At 55.0% G+C, this 17,918-nt stretch overlaps 9 protein-coding genes across 9 annotated transcripts; 5 read left to right on the top strand and 4 right to left on the bottom strand.

The window, feature by feature from the left end:
- Positions 1-10: 10 nt before the first annotated feature.
- W97_01641 (uncharacterized protein) lies at positions 11-1,768 on the bottom strand (the record flags this gene model as incomplete). Its single annotated transcript, XM_007779546.1, has 4 exons — positions 11-419; positions 483-1,284; positions 1,339-1,593; positions 1,648-1,768. 4 exons carry the CDS (start codon positions 1,766-1,768, stop codon positions 11-13), a joined length of 1,587 nt encoding a protein of 528 aa, XP_007777736.1.
- A 305-nt stretch (positions 1,769-2,073) lies between these two features.
- W97_01640 (GPI mannosyltransferase 1) lies at positions 2,074-3,507 on the bottom strand (the record flags this gene model as incomplete). Its single annotated transcript, XM_007779545.1, has 4 exons — positions 2,074-2,259; positions 2,314-2,421; positions 2,472-2,742; positions 2,792-3,507. The coding sequence occupies 4 exons, from the start codon at positions 3,505-3,507 to the stop codon at positions 2,074-2,076; spliced, it is 1,281 nt and encodes a 426-aa protein (XP_007777735.1).
- A 358-nt stretch (positions 3,508-3,865) lies between these two features.
- W97_01639 (uncharacterized protein) lies at positions 3,866-4,865 on the top strand (the record flags this gene model as incomplete). Its single annotated transcript, XM_007779544.1, has 4 exons — positions 3,866-4,005; positions 4,064-4,081; positions 4,133-4,526; positions 4,638-4,865. 4 exons carry the CDS (start codon positions 3,866-3,868, stop codon positions 4,863-4,865), a joined length of 780 nt encoding a protein of 259 aa, XP_007777734.1.
- A 693-nt stretch (positions 4,866-5,558) lies between these two features.
- On the top strand, positions 5,559-7,001 carry W97_01638 (uncharacterized protein; the record flags this gene model as incomplete). Its single annotated transcript, XM_007779543.1, has 2 exons — positions 5,559-5,754; positions 5,809-7,001. 2 exons carry the CDS (start codon positions 5,559-5,561, stop codon positions 6,999-7,001), a joined length of 1,389 nt encoding a protein of 462 aa, XP_007777733.1.
- Positions 7,002-8,019: 1,018 nt separating this feature from the next.
- On the top strand, positions 8,020-8,259 carry W97_01637 (uncharacterized protein; the record flags this gene model as incomplete). Its single annotated transcript, XM_007779542.1, has 1 exon — positions 8,020-8,259. The coding sequence occupies one exon, from the start codon at positions 8,020-8,022 to the stop codon at positions 8,257-8,259; it is 240 nt and encodes a 79-aa protein (XP_007777732.1).
- A 1,204-nt stretch (positions 8,260-9,463) lies between these two features.
- On the top strand, positions 9,464-11,168 carry W97_01636 (uncharacterized protein; the record flags this gene model as incomplete). Its single annotated transcript, XM_007779541.1, has 3 exons — positions 9,464-9,895; positions 9,949-9,971; positions 10,028-11,168. The coding sequence occupies 3 exons, from the start codon at positions 9,464-9,466 to the stop codon at positions 11,166-11,168; spliced, it is 1,596 nt and encodes a 531-aa protein (XP_007777731.1).
- Positions 11,169-11,549: 381 nt separating this feature from the next.
- W97_01635 (uncharacterized protein) lies at positions 11,550-12,738 on the top strand (the record flags this gene model as incomplete). The annotated part of the gene is made up of 2 exons (XM_007779540.1): positions 11,550-12,529; positions 12,591-12,738. 2 exons carry the CDS (start codon positions 11,550-11,552, stop codon positions 12,736-12,738), a joined length of 1,128 nt encoding a protein of 375 aa, XP_007777730.1.
- Positions 12,739-13,261: 523 nt separating this feature from the next.
- W97_01634 (uncharacterized protein) lies at positions 13,262-14,908 on the bottom strand (the record flags this gene model as incomplete). The annotated part of the gene is made up of 4 exons (XM_007779539.1): positions 13,262-13,387; positions 13,482-13,667; positions 13,728-14,787; positions 14,841-14,908. The coding sequence occupies 4 exons, from the start codon at positions 14,906-14,908 to the stop codon at positions 13,262-13,264; spliced, it is 1,440 nt and encodes a 479-aa protein (XP_007777729.1).
- An 813-nt stretch (positions 14,909-15,721) lies between these two features.
- Positions 15,722-16,776, bottom strand: W97_01633 (uncharacterized protein; the record flags this gene model as incomplete). The annotated part of the gene is made up of 3 exons (XM_007779538.1): positions 15,722-16,098; positions 16,154-16,204; positions 16,314-16,776. The coding sequence occupies 3 exons, from the start codon at positions 16,774-16,776 to the stop codon at positions 15,722-15,724; spliced, it is 891 nt and encodes a 296-aa protein (XP_007777728.1).
- Positions 16,777-17,918: the final 1,142 nt, after the last annotated feature.

Here is a 17,918-nt window from a genome sequence, read left to right as displayed (position 1 = left end):
TTCACTTCCCTCACTTCCGCCCACGCAGCGGATCCTCACTCCTCCCCTCCTCCATCGCCATCCGCACCATCTCCTTCCGCTCCGCGCTCCTCGCTGCCAATTCGAAAGGAAACCACTTCGGCTGCACATTGAGCCCCGCCGTGTAATCATACCACGGCACATTCACTTCCTTCCCCTCCCCATCCCGTGCCTTACTGATCTGACACGCCCATGCGATCCGTGCCACCAGCAGGTTCAGCGAGCGCTCCGCGATGGTCTGGCCCGGACAGATCCTGCGGCCGAAGCCGAAGGCCGAGAAGTTCTGCAGGTTCGGGTAAGTAGTCAGGGGTTCGCGGTAGGTGGGGTATTTAGGATTGAGCCAGCGGGACGGGAGGAAGGTTTCTGGATCTGGGTAGAGCGCTGGGTCTCTGTGGATCGCCCTGCGAAGAGTTAATGGCAACGTTCCAGTGGTTTGTCGCAGAGGTTGAGGTGGAAAGGCTCACCATTGATTGGCATGCACGTTCGTTCCGGCGGGGAGGAATATGCCGTTGTAGATGTCGTCTTTAACGAGTTGGTGCGGGCCGCCGCCGGCCGTTACTGGCCGCCATCGAAGCGTCTCCTTGACCACGGCGCGCACGGTGGGAAGAGATGGCATGTCATCGAAATCGGGCATCCGATGTCCGCCAACGACGCTATCGACTTCCTCTTGGACCTTCCTCTGCCACTCCGGGTAATGCACCATGGCGAGCACAAAAGACATCATAGCCGCTGCGGTGGTCCCGCTGCCAGCTTCAAAGAGCGTGCCGACTACGTACGCGCCTTCATCGTCCGTAAGTCCGTACTCGTCCTTCTTTTCGAGAAAAGTGCGCTCCCAGCATTCAGGAGCGTTGCCGTCCCGCATCTCGCGGCGAACGTCATCCTGCAGCCGACGAAAGAAGGACAGCTCCTCCTCATGCAGTTTCCCTAGCTCTTGTTTAAAAGGCGCCAGTAGCTTCGGTAGATACATGAGAGACGGGAACGTGTCGACGAGATATGCCCCGGGAGATGCGACACGCTCGACCGTATGGACGATGTTTAGTATCCGCTTGACATCATCTTCCTCACCTGTCTCGACCATCTTCCCAAAGCCAAGACGGAAGATTAAGCCAGACGCGTAGCGCTCGAACCACGTCTCGTAATCCTTCGGTGAGCGGATCAAATCATAAAGAAGATGAGTTGACTCGAGAACTTGTGTGGGCTGATAGCTCGTAGCGGCGCTTGACATGGTCAGATAATGCATCAAACGACGGCCTTTTCGCCAGACGTCTGTTGCACTATTAGCAAACGCTCTACGCTCGTAGTAGCAATAGTTCCGCATACCATTGTATGGCAGGAACAGCGGCCGCAGGTTGTCGCCCAGCAACTGTGCCGCCGCCGGCAACTGTTCTCTGCTTGAGTAGAGCGTGCCTCTCTCACGGAGCAAGTCGTTCGCAATCTTCTCCGTCGAGACGATATAATGCTCCCTGCCTGCGATGTTCAACCTAAACAGCGGACCATACTGATCGGCCCATTCTTTGAACTTCAGCCAAGAGTGGTACGGCGGTATGTCGAGAAGGTTGCCGACAAGGGGCTTGCCTGCGTAACAGTCAGCACGTAGCCGTAGAACCAAAGAGGCACGAATGATCTAACCCTTTGGTCCCGGAGGGAGCTTCGCATCCTTTGGGCAGCGAGGGCCAGCTGATGCGATGCGCTGAACGACCAAGGCTACGACCAAAAGCGCGCCGGCTACGATAAGGTTGTTCGACACCATTTTTTTGCGCTACCAAAGCCAAACCGTTCAGGCATCCGTGCAGTGATAGTAATACAGGCGGCACACTGCCATATAATGCATCCAGCGCGATCGGCCCCCACACCAAGGTCCCGGTCCAGTAGCCGAATGCGGGGATCATGCAGCTAAGATCGGCATAAGCGCTATCCTTGAGCGTTCTAGTCGGGTTGTAAGCTCCTGGCGTATCTGAACACTCTAGATCTGTACGGCACGGCGAGCGCTTCACAGTCTGCCCTTAAATCGATGCACGAGACATTTTCTCTCCTGCGCACACGGAGGGGGATAGGTCAGATGACCTTCTTTGGAACAGCGGCCACGTTTCGAGGTCGGTCTCTGTGCGCAACATCTGAAACAATAGCGCCCAAGATCCAGATGTTGATGAGGAAGAAAATGATGCTGGCAGTCCAGAGTCCCGGGAGGAAGGTAGACCGGCCCAAGAATTCGAGCTGGTAGCCTTGCTGTAGCCACAGAGCCTGTCCCAAATCAGACTGTATCAAGACGTCATCACGTTCGTTGAGCAGGCTTACCTGTCCGACGACCCACAAGATGAGTGCCGTAAGGCCTGTCGACGGCCTGTGTAACAGGGTAGAGTCCGGGAGATAGAACGGCAAGAAAACAAGATACCAGAGGAAGTACTGAATCAGTCAGTAACCACATAATCTTTGGAAGCGCTTGGTTGACATACCTGACTGGTACAGACCTTATTGAAGGTGACGAAGGCGAAAGTTTGGGCAAGCATAGTCGACGCTAGGTCTTTCTTCCCGAGGGTGAGTGGAATGGCAACGGCGCTCAGGAAGATTTGAGGAAGGAAAGCCAACGACTCCAGCCGTAATGACGAATGCGTTCCGGGAGAAGCGCTGAGATAGAGGAGTATATTGTAAGGCGAGAAATTATGCCGGTGGTCGATACGCGTCAGGTGATGCAGAAAGCTATTCTGGACAAAGGGCCATCCGTAGCTTGCTCGAGTCAGCAACTCCATCATCGTTCTAGAAAGAAGAAACCTACAATTTGTACATGATTGTGTTGAGGACCATGAAGGTCAAAAAACTGTAGACGGCGAGTACCACTCGGTCTGCATTGCAAAAGGAGCGGAAACGAGAAAGCAACGAGTCCTGGGGTTGACCTTTTGCTTGAGCTGTTGCCTCCCTATCTTCACCATCAAGCCACCAGACTATCGACGCAGCATAGATGAATGGGTAAATCTTGAAGTGTACACCAAAGCCGAGCAGGAAGCCGGCGAGCCTGATGCGCCGCTGCAGAAGAGCCCATAGAAGCGCGGTGACAATGACTCCGAGTAGTCCCTCGGAGCTTCCTCTCGTGCTGATTTGTGCCACCATAGGGTTCAACAGCCAGATACTTGCAAATTTCGAGGCTCTCTCTGTTGGCATCTTCTTGGATGATCTCAGAATGAGTAGGATCAGCCACCCAGCTATGATATCCCCTGAAGCAAATAGAACCTTGCCGAAAGCAAACCACCTTCCTCCCCAGGTGGTCGGATAGATAAGCCACGCCAAGAGGGGCGTGTAGCGGTAAGTGTCCCGCATGTACGGAGACCGGCCTCGGGAGATATAGCGAGCAGCATCGGTGAACACGTAATAGTCGATATCCGTGTACTTCATGGGCGAGTATGCATCTTGGACAAGACCGTATACGAGAAGGACCGCTCGAAGGGAAATGGCAGATGTGAACACAAGACTTGGGCTGGAGAAGAAACGAGCCATGACCTCTATATATTAACCCCACGATGCAAGATTAAACGAATTAAAGCATGGGCTTTATCAGCAAGATTTCAGAGAATGACAGACGTGAGATTCTCAGGCATTTCCCTCAATTGACGGTGATGTTGAACCAGCAACCTGAGAGTTTCAGAAAAATAACAGCCGAACGTAGGCGCGCCAAGGGGCTCCCGAACACTGCCGCCGAGCCTCCTTCACCGCCCTGAGATGTGACGGATGGAGCTCCCGAGGTCCCATCTCCAAGCTTGAACTCACTGCTGCTCCCACTTCCCTACGTTTCTCCTCACATGCTTCCAGCCTCTATCTGTCATTGATGCCCCAGAAGCGCCCTCACGCCGAGATCATGGACCATTCAAATCCCCCACCCTCCTCGCCCTTTATTCCCATGTTCGAAGCTTTCCGCGCGGAGCTTGACGAGCACCAGGATAGACGTGAGCGCGTCATCAAAGCATCGCGGGACATTACAGCAGCTAGCAAGAAGATGTGAGCACTATATAAGTACAGCTCGCGTCTTCGGATCTGGCTGCTAACACCATGCAAGCATTTTCTCGTTACAGCGGTAACCACTACTTCCTCCACAAGTGCAGCCGGGAAGACTGACATTTCTCAGCGTCCGGAAGCTGAATGCGCCCATCCCCGAATCTATCACAAGATCTACCGCCCCCCACTGGCAAGTTATTCGCGAGCGCTTCTCCACCATCTCCGCCGACCTCCAATCCATCAACGGATGGCGCTACGCCCGCAACATCACAGGCGGAATCCAAGAGTTCATGGAGAGCCTTTCCTTCCAGTACTACCTCGAGAAGCAGCAGCTCATCACATTCGACAATGCGCAGGGGATGCTAAAGGAGTTGGGAGGAGAAGGGAGACCGGTGGAGCTGACTGCGGACGACTATGTGCTTGGTGTATTTGATATGGTAGGCGAGCTGATGCGGTTTGCTATCACGGCTATGGCTACAAGCGGAGGGCTACCGGGTGGGGAATCACGAGCAACGGCGGCGCCGGTTCCGCAGAAGCGGGTCAAGGTGGAGCATGCCGAGGGAGACATGGACGTCGATGGCAAGACTGATGATGAGGATGGCGGCGTCAAGCCTGTGCAGCGCTCGCAGCCGCAGCGCAATGTGCTGTCAGATCTGAGAGAGCTGAGGACGTGTCTCGAGATGCTGGATATCCCGCCAGGACCACCATTCCCGAGGGACGTGGACAAGAAGATGGAGGTTATGAAGACGTGTGTCGAAAAGGTGGAAAACGGACTCTATGGACTGGTGGTGAGGGGAAGAGAGCGGCCGAAGGGCTGGATGCCAGATTTGGAGGGCAGAAAGGAAGAGATTGAGAGCTTCTAGGGTGAAGGAAGTCCGGATGGCAACATTTACATGTTCTGCTGAGGCTACGAGCGAAGCAGCGTTGTTCTGGCCTTCGTGGCGGGCTCCTGGCTTGCTCTGAATCTTTTGATAGCAGAGAGCGATGACGCCATCGAGGCTCAACGAGCAAAGTGCAGTAGAACGGCATTATGAACTGAATGACAAGGCGAACTCGCATAGCAGGGAGCCGGCTGCTATTTCCCACTTCCTTACTCCGTACGTCTGCTGCTGTTGTGCCTTGCCGGGACTCACCACACTGAACGTCCAATGATTTCCCTCTGCAGGGCTGAGTCGTGACTTGGCCGTGACTTCGCCGTGGTGGGCTGAAACTTCCCCAGTGCGGTCCGCCCACGCCAGGTTCACCCACCCTCTTGCCTCACTCCGCCCACCACCCGACTTCACTCGATAAAATGCCCAACGCTGTCGCCGGCACTGGCTCATCACCTACCTCAGCGCGCAATGGGCTATTCCTACAAACCAGACATATGATACTTCCCGCCTCGCCTTGACGAGACTTCAAGACATGCCGCACAGCGGATAAATGGAACAATCGCTACCATCACAAACACAACATGTACGCCTGCCATTAAGCCCCCGCCTCAAGCTCAGCGCCCTCATCCAAAGAGTCCGCGAACTGACTGCGATTTACAGCCAGCGCGCCTTGCGCATACAACCATGCGTCACGGCGCTCAGCCTCACGGCGCCCCGGCGGGCGATCACCGCCTGCAACATCCCGAGATGCCCACACGGAAGGTCTTCAACTGCATCGTTGACGACACGGCACTGATCGCCGGCGTGAAGAAGAGCACCAGGGATGGCATAAGGAAGTGGACTGAGAGCGGCGCCATCCGCCTGTTTGTCCCACTACACTGTACGGCTGGCCTCTGAGCGGTTGTTGTCCGCTTCTCTCACTGACCGTAACCAGCGCTTGAGCAGCTCAATCACTTGACGAAGGGCACCAGTCGCATCAACGGCGAGGCGAGAGAAGCCGTCAAATGGCTCGACGACGTTACGTCCACACCGCACAGCCAGCGCGTCCAGCTGCAGGGCGTGGATGAGACCTACGGAACCTGGGAGGAAGTGGAGAAGCACCTCCAGCCGCAGAGCCTACTCGCGGGGGACAACAATGAAGAAAACGGAGTGGACCGTCTCACAGACGAGCTCCACAGTAACCTCGAGCTTCATGAACAATCGGACAAAGCATCTACAAGCTCCCACGAGAGCGACGCCCAAGGCACGAAGACTCCGAGCTCTCCGCGCTCTGCATATTCTTCTACAAGCCCCGGCCTGCTAAACGCCAGTCCGTACAAGGCTGCCAGCCGTACGTCGGTCGAAACGCCCGTCTCTCGCCCATCGAGCCGCCCAGGTCGCAACGACGCTGATATCCAGCCTCACAAGGCCTTCGCGAACGCCACCCGCCAGGCTGTCCCGCCGCGCCTCCAGCCGCTCTTCAATCACATCATTTGGCGTATCAATCAAGATCAGAACCCAGACACCGCACTCGATTCATTCATCTTCTTGACCAATGACGCGAACAAGCAAGCATTAGCGCAGAAATTTGGCGTGAAGACAAAGCGCCTCGAGCAGGTCCGCGACGCTGTCGCTCGCGAGGAGAGAGATTTCAAGAACAGACTTACGCTCTGGCGTAAAGAGACAGGTATCACTACTCCAGTTGAGCCTACGACGGGGCGCCTCGAAGCTGTGCAGCCTCTCGCAGTTGAAGACGACGAGGAGTCAGAAGACGAAGACATAGTCGTATTCAAGCGACCTTTACGCGTACCAAGTGCACCGTCGTCGCCTGTTCCAGCCCCGGTGCTACCAGTCCAGCCAGTCATCGACCCAAACCAGTTCAGCAGAGCGTCGCCGGTACCGCAGCCCGCAGCCGTGCATCAAGTTCCTGCTGCGCCACGTGGCCGAGGTGGTAGACCTCTAGTTGCACCAAGGGGTGGACGGGGTGGCCTCGTGCCTCCGCCTGGCAGATTCGTGCCAAACCCCCGACCACGGGTAGCGCCTGTGGATTTGAACAGGCCGATTGATCCGGACTCTTTCGCTAGACCCTCACCATTCAGAGGCGGCATGAGGGGCGGGAGGCGGTCGCTGTGGAATCCTACGACGTAGAGTCTCAAGGAAAAAGAACCTCGCGAAAAACACACTGAACGAACCATCAAATGCACTTTGCGCCATGCGGTCTCAGTCGACGAACAGGTCGAAGCGGCAACAATGTAAGCGCACTTCACCAGAATCAGTCCGGATTTTCGAACATAGGATTTGATGCGGATGGAGTCCGGATACCGGTCATGAGACATGCCTCACAAATGCATGCACGACTGAGTCATGGAGATGGCACTTCTGATGGGGGGAATGATGGATTGTTGGGGGATGTTTCTGAACTATCCTGGTGGAAGACTGCAACTGCGCTCTCTTACTGCGGCACCTTTCGACGGGGATGTTCGCTTGGATGCTGAGATGTGGGACAAGTTTGATGCGTTTCTGCTTTTTTGTTTTTCCTGCTTCTCTTTGAGGAGGTCAGGTGCTTTGGACCGGCTGCTGAAATCGTCTTTGGCCGGACTAGCCCTGCGTTGGTGTTGCTCTACGACGACGTCTAAATTGTCTCTCGTCGTCGTGGAGACAGTTTAGTTTTATGGAGTTAGTGGATGTTTCCTAAATGGTCTTTCGTCTACCGACTGCATTCTGGTTAAGCATATTGGAAAGAGTCGTAAAACGCGGACCAACTTCCAACTTCAACCTCGCTGCCAGCGCCTCGCGAGCCAACGATGCTCCTTGGGGTAAGCCCAGACATACCCTGAGCGACCAAGGGTCCACGATGGCCCGATTCGAACAGCGATGAGTGATGAGAACATCGCCTTCAAGCTTGTGAAACTTACGACGCGACCATGACGCAAACTTGTGTATATAGACTCTTCTTTCAGCAGGAGAGACCTGGCATGAAACAAAGGTTTCTGAAGCAGCCTTGAGTTCCACCACATCGGCAGCAGAAACTTAGCGACGACTACTCTCTTCCATAAAGACACAGCTTTCGAATCTACACGGTAAGTTCATCCGCCCCACTTCGCTCATACATCTCCACACCTGCTCCTTCTTCACCGCCCTCACCCAGCATACTCACCTCCCCCAGATGTCCCTCCCATGCATCAATTCCGGCAGCGCCGCCACAGACAGGCCGCCGGGCGCAAGGAACGATATCGTTTCGCCCGCCGACCTCGCCGCCCACAGCGAGGCTCAGAAACCCCGGGCGGTCGACGAGCGCATCGAGGCGGGTGTCAAAGGCGTCACGGATAAGAAGGGGGTGCCCAAGGCGATGGGAGGGGCGGGCGATCGCAAGGGGTTGGAGAAGGTTGGGTTAAAGGATGATTGAAGGGGGGGAGGGTTTAGGTGTTTTGTCGGGATGATTGTGTGGGCGGCTGTTTGCGGTGGAATGGACGGACGGATTGGGGGAGCTTATAGGTTCAAGGCGTTGAATGTTTACGGGCTGTATCAGATTGCTGGACATGAAGTGCAACACCCATACTGGGTCTATAAAGTCCCCCCCCATCAAGCCGTGGCGGGTTTACGCGGCGTTTGTATGTGCTCGTTGCATATGCCGATCGGACCCGGCGAACGGCTAGAGTGTCTGGCTGGTGGTGGGATAAACCATTTGCCAGTGTGTCCGACTTGCATCTGCACCTTCGACCGCTCATGCTGCTGTGATGTCGCATTGCTCGGGCGGTTTTGCGGAAAGAGCCGGCAAGACGTCGGATTGCCTATGCTGGTGCGCAGTCCGAAGAGCCGCGGACGGGCCGAAGAGGCCGACAGCCTGATGAAGCTGGGATATCCTGGTCCTGGGGCAGCAGACCCAAATCCGAGTTGTCTTGCAGCCGCCGGCTCACTCAAGTCTCGGTTGCTCAGTGGAGTCGAAGGTTCAGTCGCACTAGTTAAGACCCTTAGACGTAGAACAGGTGCCTGGGAGACGTCTGGGAGAGGTTGGAGGCTCATGGAGGGTGTTACATAGCTCTCTTGGCACCCTGAAACCCTATCGTTCGCATAGGATTCTTGGGCTTGGAGAGACGTTTCATGCGGCTCTCAACGCTCACAATCCCTGTTTGCAAGTCATGCGGCAACTCGCACTGCAGATCGAGCTCTTCCACGAATAAGACACGAATTCGCATGGAGATCAAGATGAAAGTGCCAGCCCCTCCCGAAGCTCAAGCGGCACGATCCATGAGGCGACATGCGTTAGCCTCGGCCACTGACATGCGCTTTGCTGCAAGGACTGCCCTCATGGAGTTTTTTCCAGACGCCGTCGAGACAAGCACTCTGTGCAACCTCATCCCCGCGCGGCATTCACCCCGCTCATCTATCTCGCAGCAAGTAATCCCCAGACGTCGGCCTCTGACCCGCTGAATGCATCGTGACTGTGGGGATATAAGGACTAGTGGAAGTGCTCATGTTGGATCGGCACACGGGCAGTCCTCTTACCACTCCCGAGGTTCGTTTGTTTTTTGGGCCTTCCCTTTAAATTTTTCTTCTTTCTTCTCTTGCTGTATCGAGTTACGCTCTGTTTGTTCTGGAAAACCCGCGTCATGGCTTCAATCACTGAGGAATCAAAGGAGCTGGACTCGGGCGCCCACCAGGTCGAGCTCGCCTTGGGCGAAGACAGCGTCAATGGCCTTGACTCCATAGAAGAAACCAAGCCAGGAACATGGGTCTGGCTCATCGCCCTGACCACTGCTATCGGCGGTCTGCTGTTCGGTTACGACACGGGTGTGATATCCGGTGTCCTCGTCACCATCGGAGATGCGCTTGGCCACGAGCTTAGTGACTCTGAAAAAGAGCTCATCACTGCTGTTACTTCAGGTGGTGCATTCGTTGGAGCGGTCATTGCTGGCTGCATCGCCGACAAGTATGGACGTAAGCCATGCATCTGGTTTGCCTCGGTACTCTTCACCATTGGAGCTCTGGTGCAAGGCGTGTCGTACAACATTGCCGCAATGACTGCAGGCCGTGCCATTATTGTAAGTTCATCCGCCTGCCACCCTCATCCTCTACACTGTCTAACAGAACGTAGGGTCTCGGCGTCGGTTCCGCTGCGTGAGTCGATCTGTTTACCAAGCTCGTCGTTCATTTGCATATCTAACACAACATAGCATGATAGTCCCACTGTACATCAGCGAACTCGCGCCAACACGCTTCAGGGGCCGAATGATCACCATCTCCGCCTTCTGCATCACTGGCGGCCAGGTCCTCGCCTACGCAATCGATGCTGCATTCGAGCATGTTTCCCATGGCTGGAGATACATGGTCGGACTCGGAGGGGTTCCATCAATCATCCTCGGCATTTTGCTCTTCTGGTGTCCAGAGTCCCCTCGTCAGCTAGTCTTCCATAACAAGCCCGAAGAATGCAAAGTCGTTCTTAGAAAGATCTACCCCAGCGCGACTGAGCAGCAGGTCGACGACAAGGTGCGCCTTATCCAGCACGGCGTCAGCCAGGCTGTCGCCTTGAACTCCGAGATGTCCCTTTGGCAGACATTCAAGACGCTGTACGGCGTCCCGGCGAATCTGCGCGCGCTCGTTGTCGCCTGCGGTCTTATGGCCATCCAACAACTCTGCGGCTTCAACACTCTCATGTACTACTCCGCGACGCTCTTTAGCATCGTCGGCTTCAAGAACGCCATCGCCGTCGGCTCTGTCGTTGCCGTCACGAACTGGATTTTCACCGGCGTGGCGCTCAAGTACGTCGACCGCATCGGCCGGCGCAACATCCTCATCTACACCATGTGGGGCATGTCCTTCTCGCTCGTCATCGCCGCCGTCGCCTTCCACTGGATCCCCATCGACACCGAGACGTTGGAGCTACAGACTGAAGACGCCGGTTGGGCTGGCATCGTCGTCCTCGTCGCCATCATCATCTTCGTGGCCTCCTATGCCACCGGCCTCGGCAATGTTCCCTGGACCGCGAACGAGCTGCTGCCCATGGAGGTGCGCGCACTGGGCACCATGATGATCACGTGCACCAACTGGGGCCCGAACATGATCGTCAGCAGCACGTTCCTGCAGATGATGAAAGGGATGACCCCTTCCGGCGCATTTGGGTTCTATGCGGCTATCTGCTTCTTCGGTTGGATCGCGGTCATCCTTTGCTATCCGGAAGTCGCGCAGATGACGCTGGAGCAGACGCGGGCGGTGTTCGAGCATGGCTTTGGAGTTAGGTATGCGAAGGAATGGCGCAAGCAGCACCAGGCCGAGCTGAAGGAGAGGAAGCATGTCGCAAGCGGTTTCCATGTATAGACGCTGTGGGCGTGAGATCTGTTGTCATCTATCAGTGGAGCGCATTGCGTTTACGAAGTCACGTATCGTCATGTCTAGAATAGTTAGACGAGAAGCTATATACCAGCGCAATTGGACATCTTCAATGCTTCATTCTAAAAGACTACTTGCAATGCTTGTTTGTCTTGCGTTGTCGTACTTACTCCACCGCGCCAAGTCTCACCAAGTGGGGGCCCTTTCCTTTGGTCAGGCCTCGGTTCCTGACTGCACTACAACAGCTCCTCACAGCTCCCCCAAGTAAGCAAAGTCTGTAAGTTTTCCTCAGCTTGATCTCAACCTCCAGGCTGCGCTTCCTACCTTCAATCCGATCCTCAAGCTGCATTTCCTACTCTCACGCTCACAATGGCACCTCCAATCCCAATCCCAAGCCCCCCACCCCCCGTCATCCTCTTCGGCTACGACTCCTCCCCCTTCACCCAAAAAGTCTGCCTCGCGCTCCGCCTCAAGCAGATCCCCTACACCTTCGTCCTCGTTCCCAGCATGATGCCCCGCCCCGTCCTCTCCGAGTCCTTCCACCTCCTGTACCGCAAGATCCCCGTGCTGGCCCTCGGCCGCGACCTCTACTGCGATACCTCGCTGATCCTCGAGGCGCTGGAACACGCCTTCCCAACCCCGGGGCATCCGTCGCTGTATCCGCTCGCGAAGGATGGGAGGGATTACAGGCCGCTGATGCGCGGGTTTGCGAGTTACTGGACGGACAGGCCGCTGTTCCGCGTCACGACGGGGTTGATCCCGAGTAGTGTCTGGCGCACGGCCTTTGGCGTCGACAGGGCGGAGCTGATCGGGCATACGCTTGATCCGGGGAAGTTGGAGAAGAAGGTCCCGGCGAATCTCGTAAACCTGGATATGCATCTTGCGATGCTGGAGCCGCTTTTCAGTGGCGCCGCGAAGGAGGCGAAAGGTGGGAAGCGGGGCTGGGTGTTCGCGACGGAGAGACCGAGCGCGGCGGATATCGCGCTGTATTACCAGCTGGACTGGGGCAGGGATATCGCGGCGGGGAGGGGGATTAACAGCCTCACAGGCGGCGGGACGCAGGATACGAACGCGGAGGGGACGGCCGCTGTGTTCAATAGCGAACGGTACCCGGCGCTGTGCGCGTGGTTTGACCGATTTCGGGACTTCGTTGCTGCGCTACCTTCCATGGAGAAGCGGACGACGGATTCGGGGGAGGCAGTCGCGGCTATAAAAGCAGCCAGTCTCAATACGCTCGACGGCGTGCTTGTCCCCACACCCGCACCAGCACACATCCAGCTGGACGGGAGGAACGGGTTGTTGCCTGGTGTTGAGGTTGCGGTCGCGCCGGATGACACCGGACGTGCTGAGTGCGTTTCACCTTCCCTTACCGTTCGCCATTCTTAGTTTTTTGGCTGACATTGACTCTAGTCCAACATATGGCACGCTGCTCGCGCTGACCCCGGAGGAGGTCGTGATCAAGCCGCAGCGGCTGGGGAGTGTGCCGCCTATTGACGTGCGAGTGCACTTTCCGAGGCTCGGATTCACGGTTCGGCCGCAGCAGGCGGCGAAACTATAGGTCGGATTGTAGTGCCATTTGAGTGTCTGATATAGGGAAGTGTGTAAACGTTATGCTAGTCGGTCGTGGAACCAAACCGATTGTCCGTATTTACATAAACTATAGAAGAAACGAAGACGTATAGAAACATAGAGCCATGAAACAGTATATATGCCCTACCGCCTCAGCCGCGCCGCGAGAAGGATACGACGCAGCTTAAGGCAGCCTCGTCACCGAGTACAAGCAACATCGATATCAGCACATCTTCGGCACAATCGCAGCCACGGAAAACAGGCTTGAATTGCAATTTGACATCCGTGCTAGAGTGGAAGTAGTCACCCGCATGCAAGTAGCCGTTGGCGCGCGGCATCGTAATATCCGACCTCGCTTCTCCCATCCTGTAGGTACCCGGCTCGTGGTAATTCGTTCTGTTAAGCTCGGGTATCAAGGCTACCGGCTTGCGGTTATGTACACTCAGCAGCAGTAAATGAAACAGATAGGTACAGATTCTGGTTATAGCCATTACATCTACAAACATCGGGGATCATAACTCATCGTAATGTATCTGCTTTTCCGTATTGGCGGCAGGAGTGCGTTTGAACAGATTGCTGGGTTTGAGCTGAGAGAAAGCGAGATCGAACCTTGCGCCCGCAAACCAAGCTATCACAATCTGTAGAACTGTGAGCGGTGCCCGTGACAGCACTAAAACTTATGCATAAAGTTTGCTAAAGAGAAGGGAATGGTGGGATTGAGGGCATACTTACCATGAAAAACGTGATGAAGAACAGTGTGAAGAGCACGGCGGCGCCCATGTAGATGACGTCCCACTTCGCCTCCTCGGCATCCGCCTTTGCCTTGGCTTCCTCCTCCGGGCTGAGCTGCTTCTCGGATATCGCGGCTCGTTCTGGCGGCTTCTGCGACGGGAAGATGGATTCGATGAATTGCTCGATCTGCGCCAGTCAGCAAGTTCAATGTGCCTAAGAACGTACTGTGGATAAAGACATATGTACCTTCCCGCAGGCTATGCTGATGTTCATGAAATTTGGGTCTCTCGGATCATTCTTCTTGTGTATCAGCCTGGCATGCCGCCGAAAAATTCCGTAGACGAGCTCCAGGTTCTGCGTCGAGTCGATCATCAACTGGCACGCGTTTCCCTTGCTGATCTTGACGTTCTTCTTGAAGATGTCTGGATTCCTGAAGCACTTCTCCAGCGTCGCGATAGCCATTGACTGCGGTATCGCCGCAAAGTTGAACACGCTCTGGTCTTTGATGCCGGCGAGATAGAAGAGGCACTCCTCGGCGCGTTGCAGCGCCATCAATATCATTTCCGAAGTGCAGTTGAGTGCCTTCTCCTCATTCTCCGGCTTGAACAGGTCCTCGAACTTGTCAACGTACTTGGACCACACTTCCTTCGGCCAGAACCGCCGTTTGTCGTCCAAATCCTCCTTGATATCTCTTATGATATTCACCTGCTGCAAGAACTGGCCCATACTCTCGCTCAACTCTGGCCGCTGCAGAAGCAACGGGTTCGCGAGCTTGCTCTCCACGAAAAGTCGCGTGAGGCCCTCGCCTACCAGTCCGGCAACGTAGTGGCAGTACAGGTTGTAGTCCTCGATCGTGTTGACACCGTTGACGTTGTGTTCTGCATTGTTGGCATAGTCCGCCATGCCGTTGCCCATCTTCTTCGTGATATCCTTGATGATCTCCCTATACTCTGGCTTTATCTTCCTGAACTCCTCGACAACATAATGGAACTTGACCAGTAGTTCCCTGTCCTTCTCATCCGGACCATTGCCGTCGAAACTCCAGCCCTCCTCCTCCAGCACCTGGTGGAAATTGCGAAGCAGCGGCTCCTTCTCGGAGAGGGGTAAGGTCATGTCATCCTCGATGGTGTCTAGCCCGCGAAGGACTAGGTAGAAAAGACAGATTGGGACGAGGAGTTCGGGATGGAGTTCCTGGATGACGGCCGAGAAGGAGCGGGAGGTCTTGTCGAGAAGAGCGAAGCACATGCGCAGTGAATGGCATTCTCTCTCCTCGTAGCGCTCGTGGACGGGACTGTGCCAGATGTTCCTGTGCGCGGCGTTAGAGGCAGTCGCGATCCAATCGTGGAGTAGTGTGCGTACCATTGCAAGATGGACCTGAGTTCCTGTGGGTGTAGCAGGTAGTATGCAATCTCTGAGAATTTGGGCATGGTGTCGGCGGGCTGTGGAAAGAGGCTGGAGCAGCCTTGATGGGCAGGAATCAGCGACTCCGAGTGTCTTATACGCGTAGGCTATGCGTCTCGAGGTTTCCAAGTGCAATTGAAGGGTTGCAAGGTGCGAGGTGTGAGGTGCAAGGTGCGAGGTGCGAGGTGGCCGGCACCTGAGGTGGAGTGGCCATGGCGGAAGAACACCCCCGATGAGGGTCCCGGGGTCCAGCGAACCGGCTCGTCTCCGCATTGATATTTCCGGCTTCCGTGCCCCGGCAGCTCCATCGCCAAAGACCTCACCCTGCTGGAAGCGAAGCTGCAGACACCCGCACAAGGAGAAGAAGCTTAAACGCCGCAAGAGTCTCCAGCATTGGATCAACTTCGTCCAACTCGCTAGGCTGAACGGCCGGTTTTGTCAACCTACGGTTCCCTACTAGCAAGAGCTGCGCTTCAAACACGGACGACTAGAGATGAGCACCGGCGGGGTGAGCGTTCTTCGCCGTCATGAAGCCCGCCCTGGCCGCGGGGCTACTGAACAGAATGGCCAAGATGTATCTTCGCATGGTCCGGGTGGCGGGTCCAATCTGCAACGCTTGTCGTGTCGTACCATTTACAAGTATTGCACATTGATTCACCGGAGCACGCTGGATGGTGCCGTCCTTAGGGTTTCTTGTTCTGTGATTGGCAGGAGTCACGTGTCATCGCTCCTCCATTCCTTTTCTGGTTAAACGAAGAATCTCTAGTATTTGCTACAACAATCATTATCGTATAGAATGAAACATTAAGACTGAACTAAACGCATCCAAAACTCCACGTCTAGTACCATCTTTCAGGCTCTCGAACTGCGACATTGCTGACCCAATTGCCTTTCCCCGCTGGAGGATACTGTGGGTGGTTCTGCATCGGAGTCGCATGATCCCGCAGGGCCCCAGAAGCCTGAGGATGGGCGGTGCCGTGTACATTAGATGCCACCTTGCCAATCATCCTACGACTCCAGCTGTCTTTGGTCTTAATCTGCCAGATTCCGATGGCTATGGTGACAAGAATCCCCGAGACAGCTACGATGACTGCGACAATGTCTGTGGTGCCGAATCCGTCGCCCTTGTCTGCGGTTCCAGCATCCCCTGAAGAGGGAGAAGACGTCTGGCCTGTCGAGCTCGATACGGAGGTTGCGAAGCCGGTAAGGAAAGATGCTGTTGGGCAGTGGTTAAAAAGTCGGCTGTGAGGATCGGGAGGGCGAGAGCATACCTGGAGCGCTCGTTACTGCGTTAACAGGCAAGATAGAGCCATCAGCGCTGCCTGTAGAAGAAGTGATTCATCAGCTTCGGTTCGTCGCAGCCGGTTAAAGGTTTACATGTGTTTATGACGAAGTTTATCGTGACGGATGCAAGATGGACGCGGCACTCACCGGACGCTGCTGCTGAAGTAGCAGTTGGTGAGGTCGCCACGACAGTTCTGGTTGCCATCGCCGGCGAATCTATGCTCGTTTGGGCCGGAGTAGCTGCTGGTACCCCTGCGAGGAAGCCGGCGTTGGTGCAATAACCCCCGTAGAGGTCTACCGCTTTTGTCATGTCATTGCGGTTGCCGCTACATGCACTGGAAACGCATTTCGACAGGAAGGCCGAAGCGACGGACTGTAGATCGGATCGACAATAACACGAGTTGAGCGCGGGCTTGCCACAGCTCAGCTCATATCCGACCCTATCGGAATCGATATTCATGTAGTAGAAGCAGCCTTTTACACAGGACCGCTGGTCATTGAAAGCGTCGAGATTCGATAAGGTTTGTGGAGCATCCTGAGATAGAGCCAAAGGAGCGATAGCGATTAGGATGACCAGAACTTTCGTAAGGGGGGCTGAGAACATCGTCATGGTTTATGTTGGGTATAGGTGGTAGAGTGAGTATGGGGTCAAGGAGAAAAGATGGGTTGTCAAAGGAATCAGGAATGACAGCTCGTAAAGTAGAGGCGACTTGCGTTTCTGGGCAGTTTCAAGCCATGATAAACCTACAAGCTATTTTTGGACTGAATGTATGCTCTTGGTCGCCCATGGTGCCTGAAGCAGCCTTGCTATTAGCCTTGCTAGCCTCATGGCGCTTCCCTGAGCAGACCACTTACAGGACGCAGTATCGGGTAGATAGTACATCGTCCTGTGTGATGTACTTGGCGACATTATTTTGATGACAGAGGCTAGCCGTCAGGAGGAGAACAGCAACGAAGGTAAGCATCAACGTCCTGGTTACCTCCGTCAGCGGTCCATTTCATGGCAGCTTGGGGTCCTTGATCCAGGCTGGCTGAGCCGCTTCCGAACATGTTCATCCTTGATATGAGACGCTATGGCCATATGCAGCTCGTGCCGCCAGGTACTGTGATGGACGCCATCGAGCTGGGATGCTCCAGGTATAGATCGCTAAGCGCGCTTGACATGGAGCTCCCTCAAAAAAGAAAGAAATTGGCCAATCATGCTCCGCATGCTTTTCTCCTGGTTCCTGCATACGAGATCGGTGGAGTTGGGGAGATGTACTTCTGCGGATGATCCTTGCGAGGAGGTCAGGGGCTGCAGCTGCTGATAACAAGTTGCTGTCCCCTTAACTACTGGGGATGCCGAGGTCCTGCTCATTTGACTTGCAGCGCAAGGTAGCAGAGGCAGCGGTGCGTTTGCGAAAAGCCCTGGCGACCTGTGGTCTCTCATGAGGAAGCGAGAGTTGTGTGGCTATACTTATCTCAGCTTGCGGCTCAGACGGCAAATAAGACAAGGGCCCTATGGCTGAGCTCCACCCTACTCCACCCCATCCACTAATTAAACCCCTCCCCCTAGGTTTTATCTTATTTGCCGTCTAAGGGCCTCTAGTGCGAGTTACTATAAGGCTTAACTTATAAAACGCGTGGAAGATTATTTTACTATAAATTACACTCCCACTATAAGATTAGATGTATGTAGACTATAAAAAGATAGTATAAAATATAAATATATATACTTTTAGCACTTTCTTTAAAGAAAAAAATATAAGGTTA

This window comes from Coniosporium apollinis (genome assembly GCF_000281105.1).
Source record: "Coniosporium apollinis CBS 100218 chromosome Unknown supercont1.6, whole genome shotgun sequence".
Taxonomy (NCBI): domain Eukaryota; kingdom Fungi; phylum Ascomycota; class Dothideomycetes; genus Coniosporium; species Coniosporium apollinis.
The sequence above is the reverse complement of the archived record's forward strand: the minus strand, read 5'-3'. Positions and strand labels throughout refer to the sequence as shown.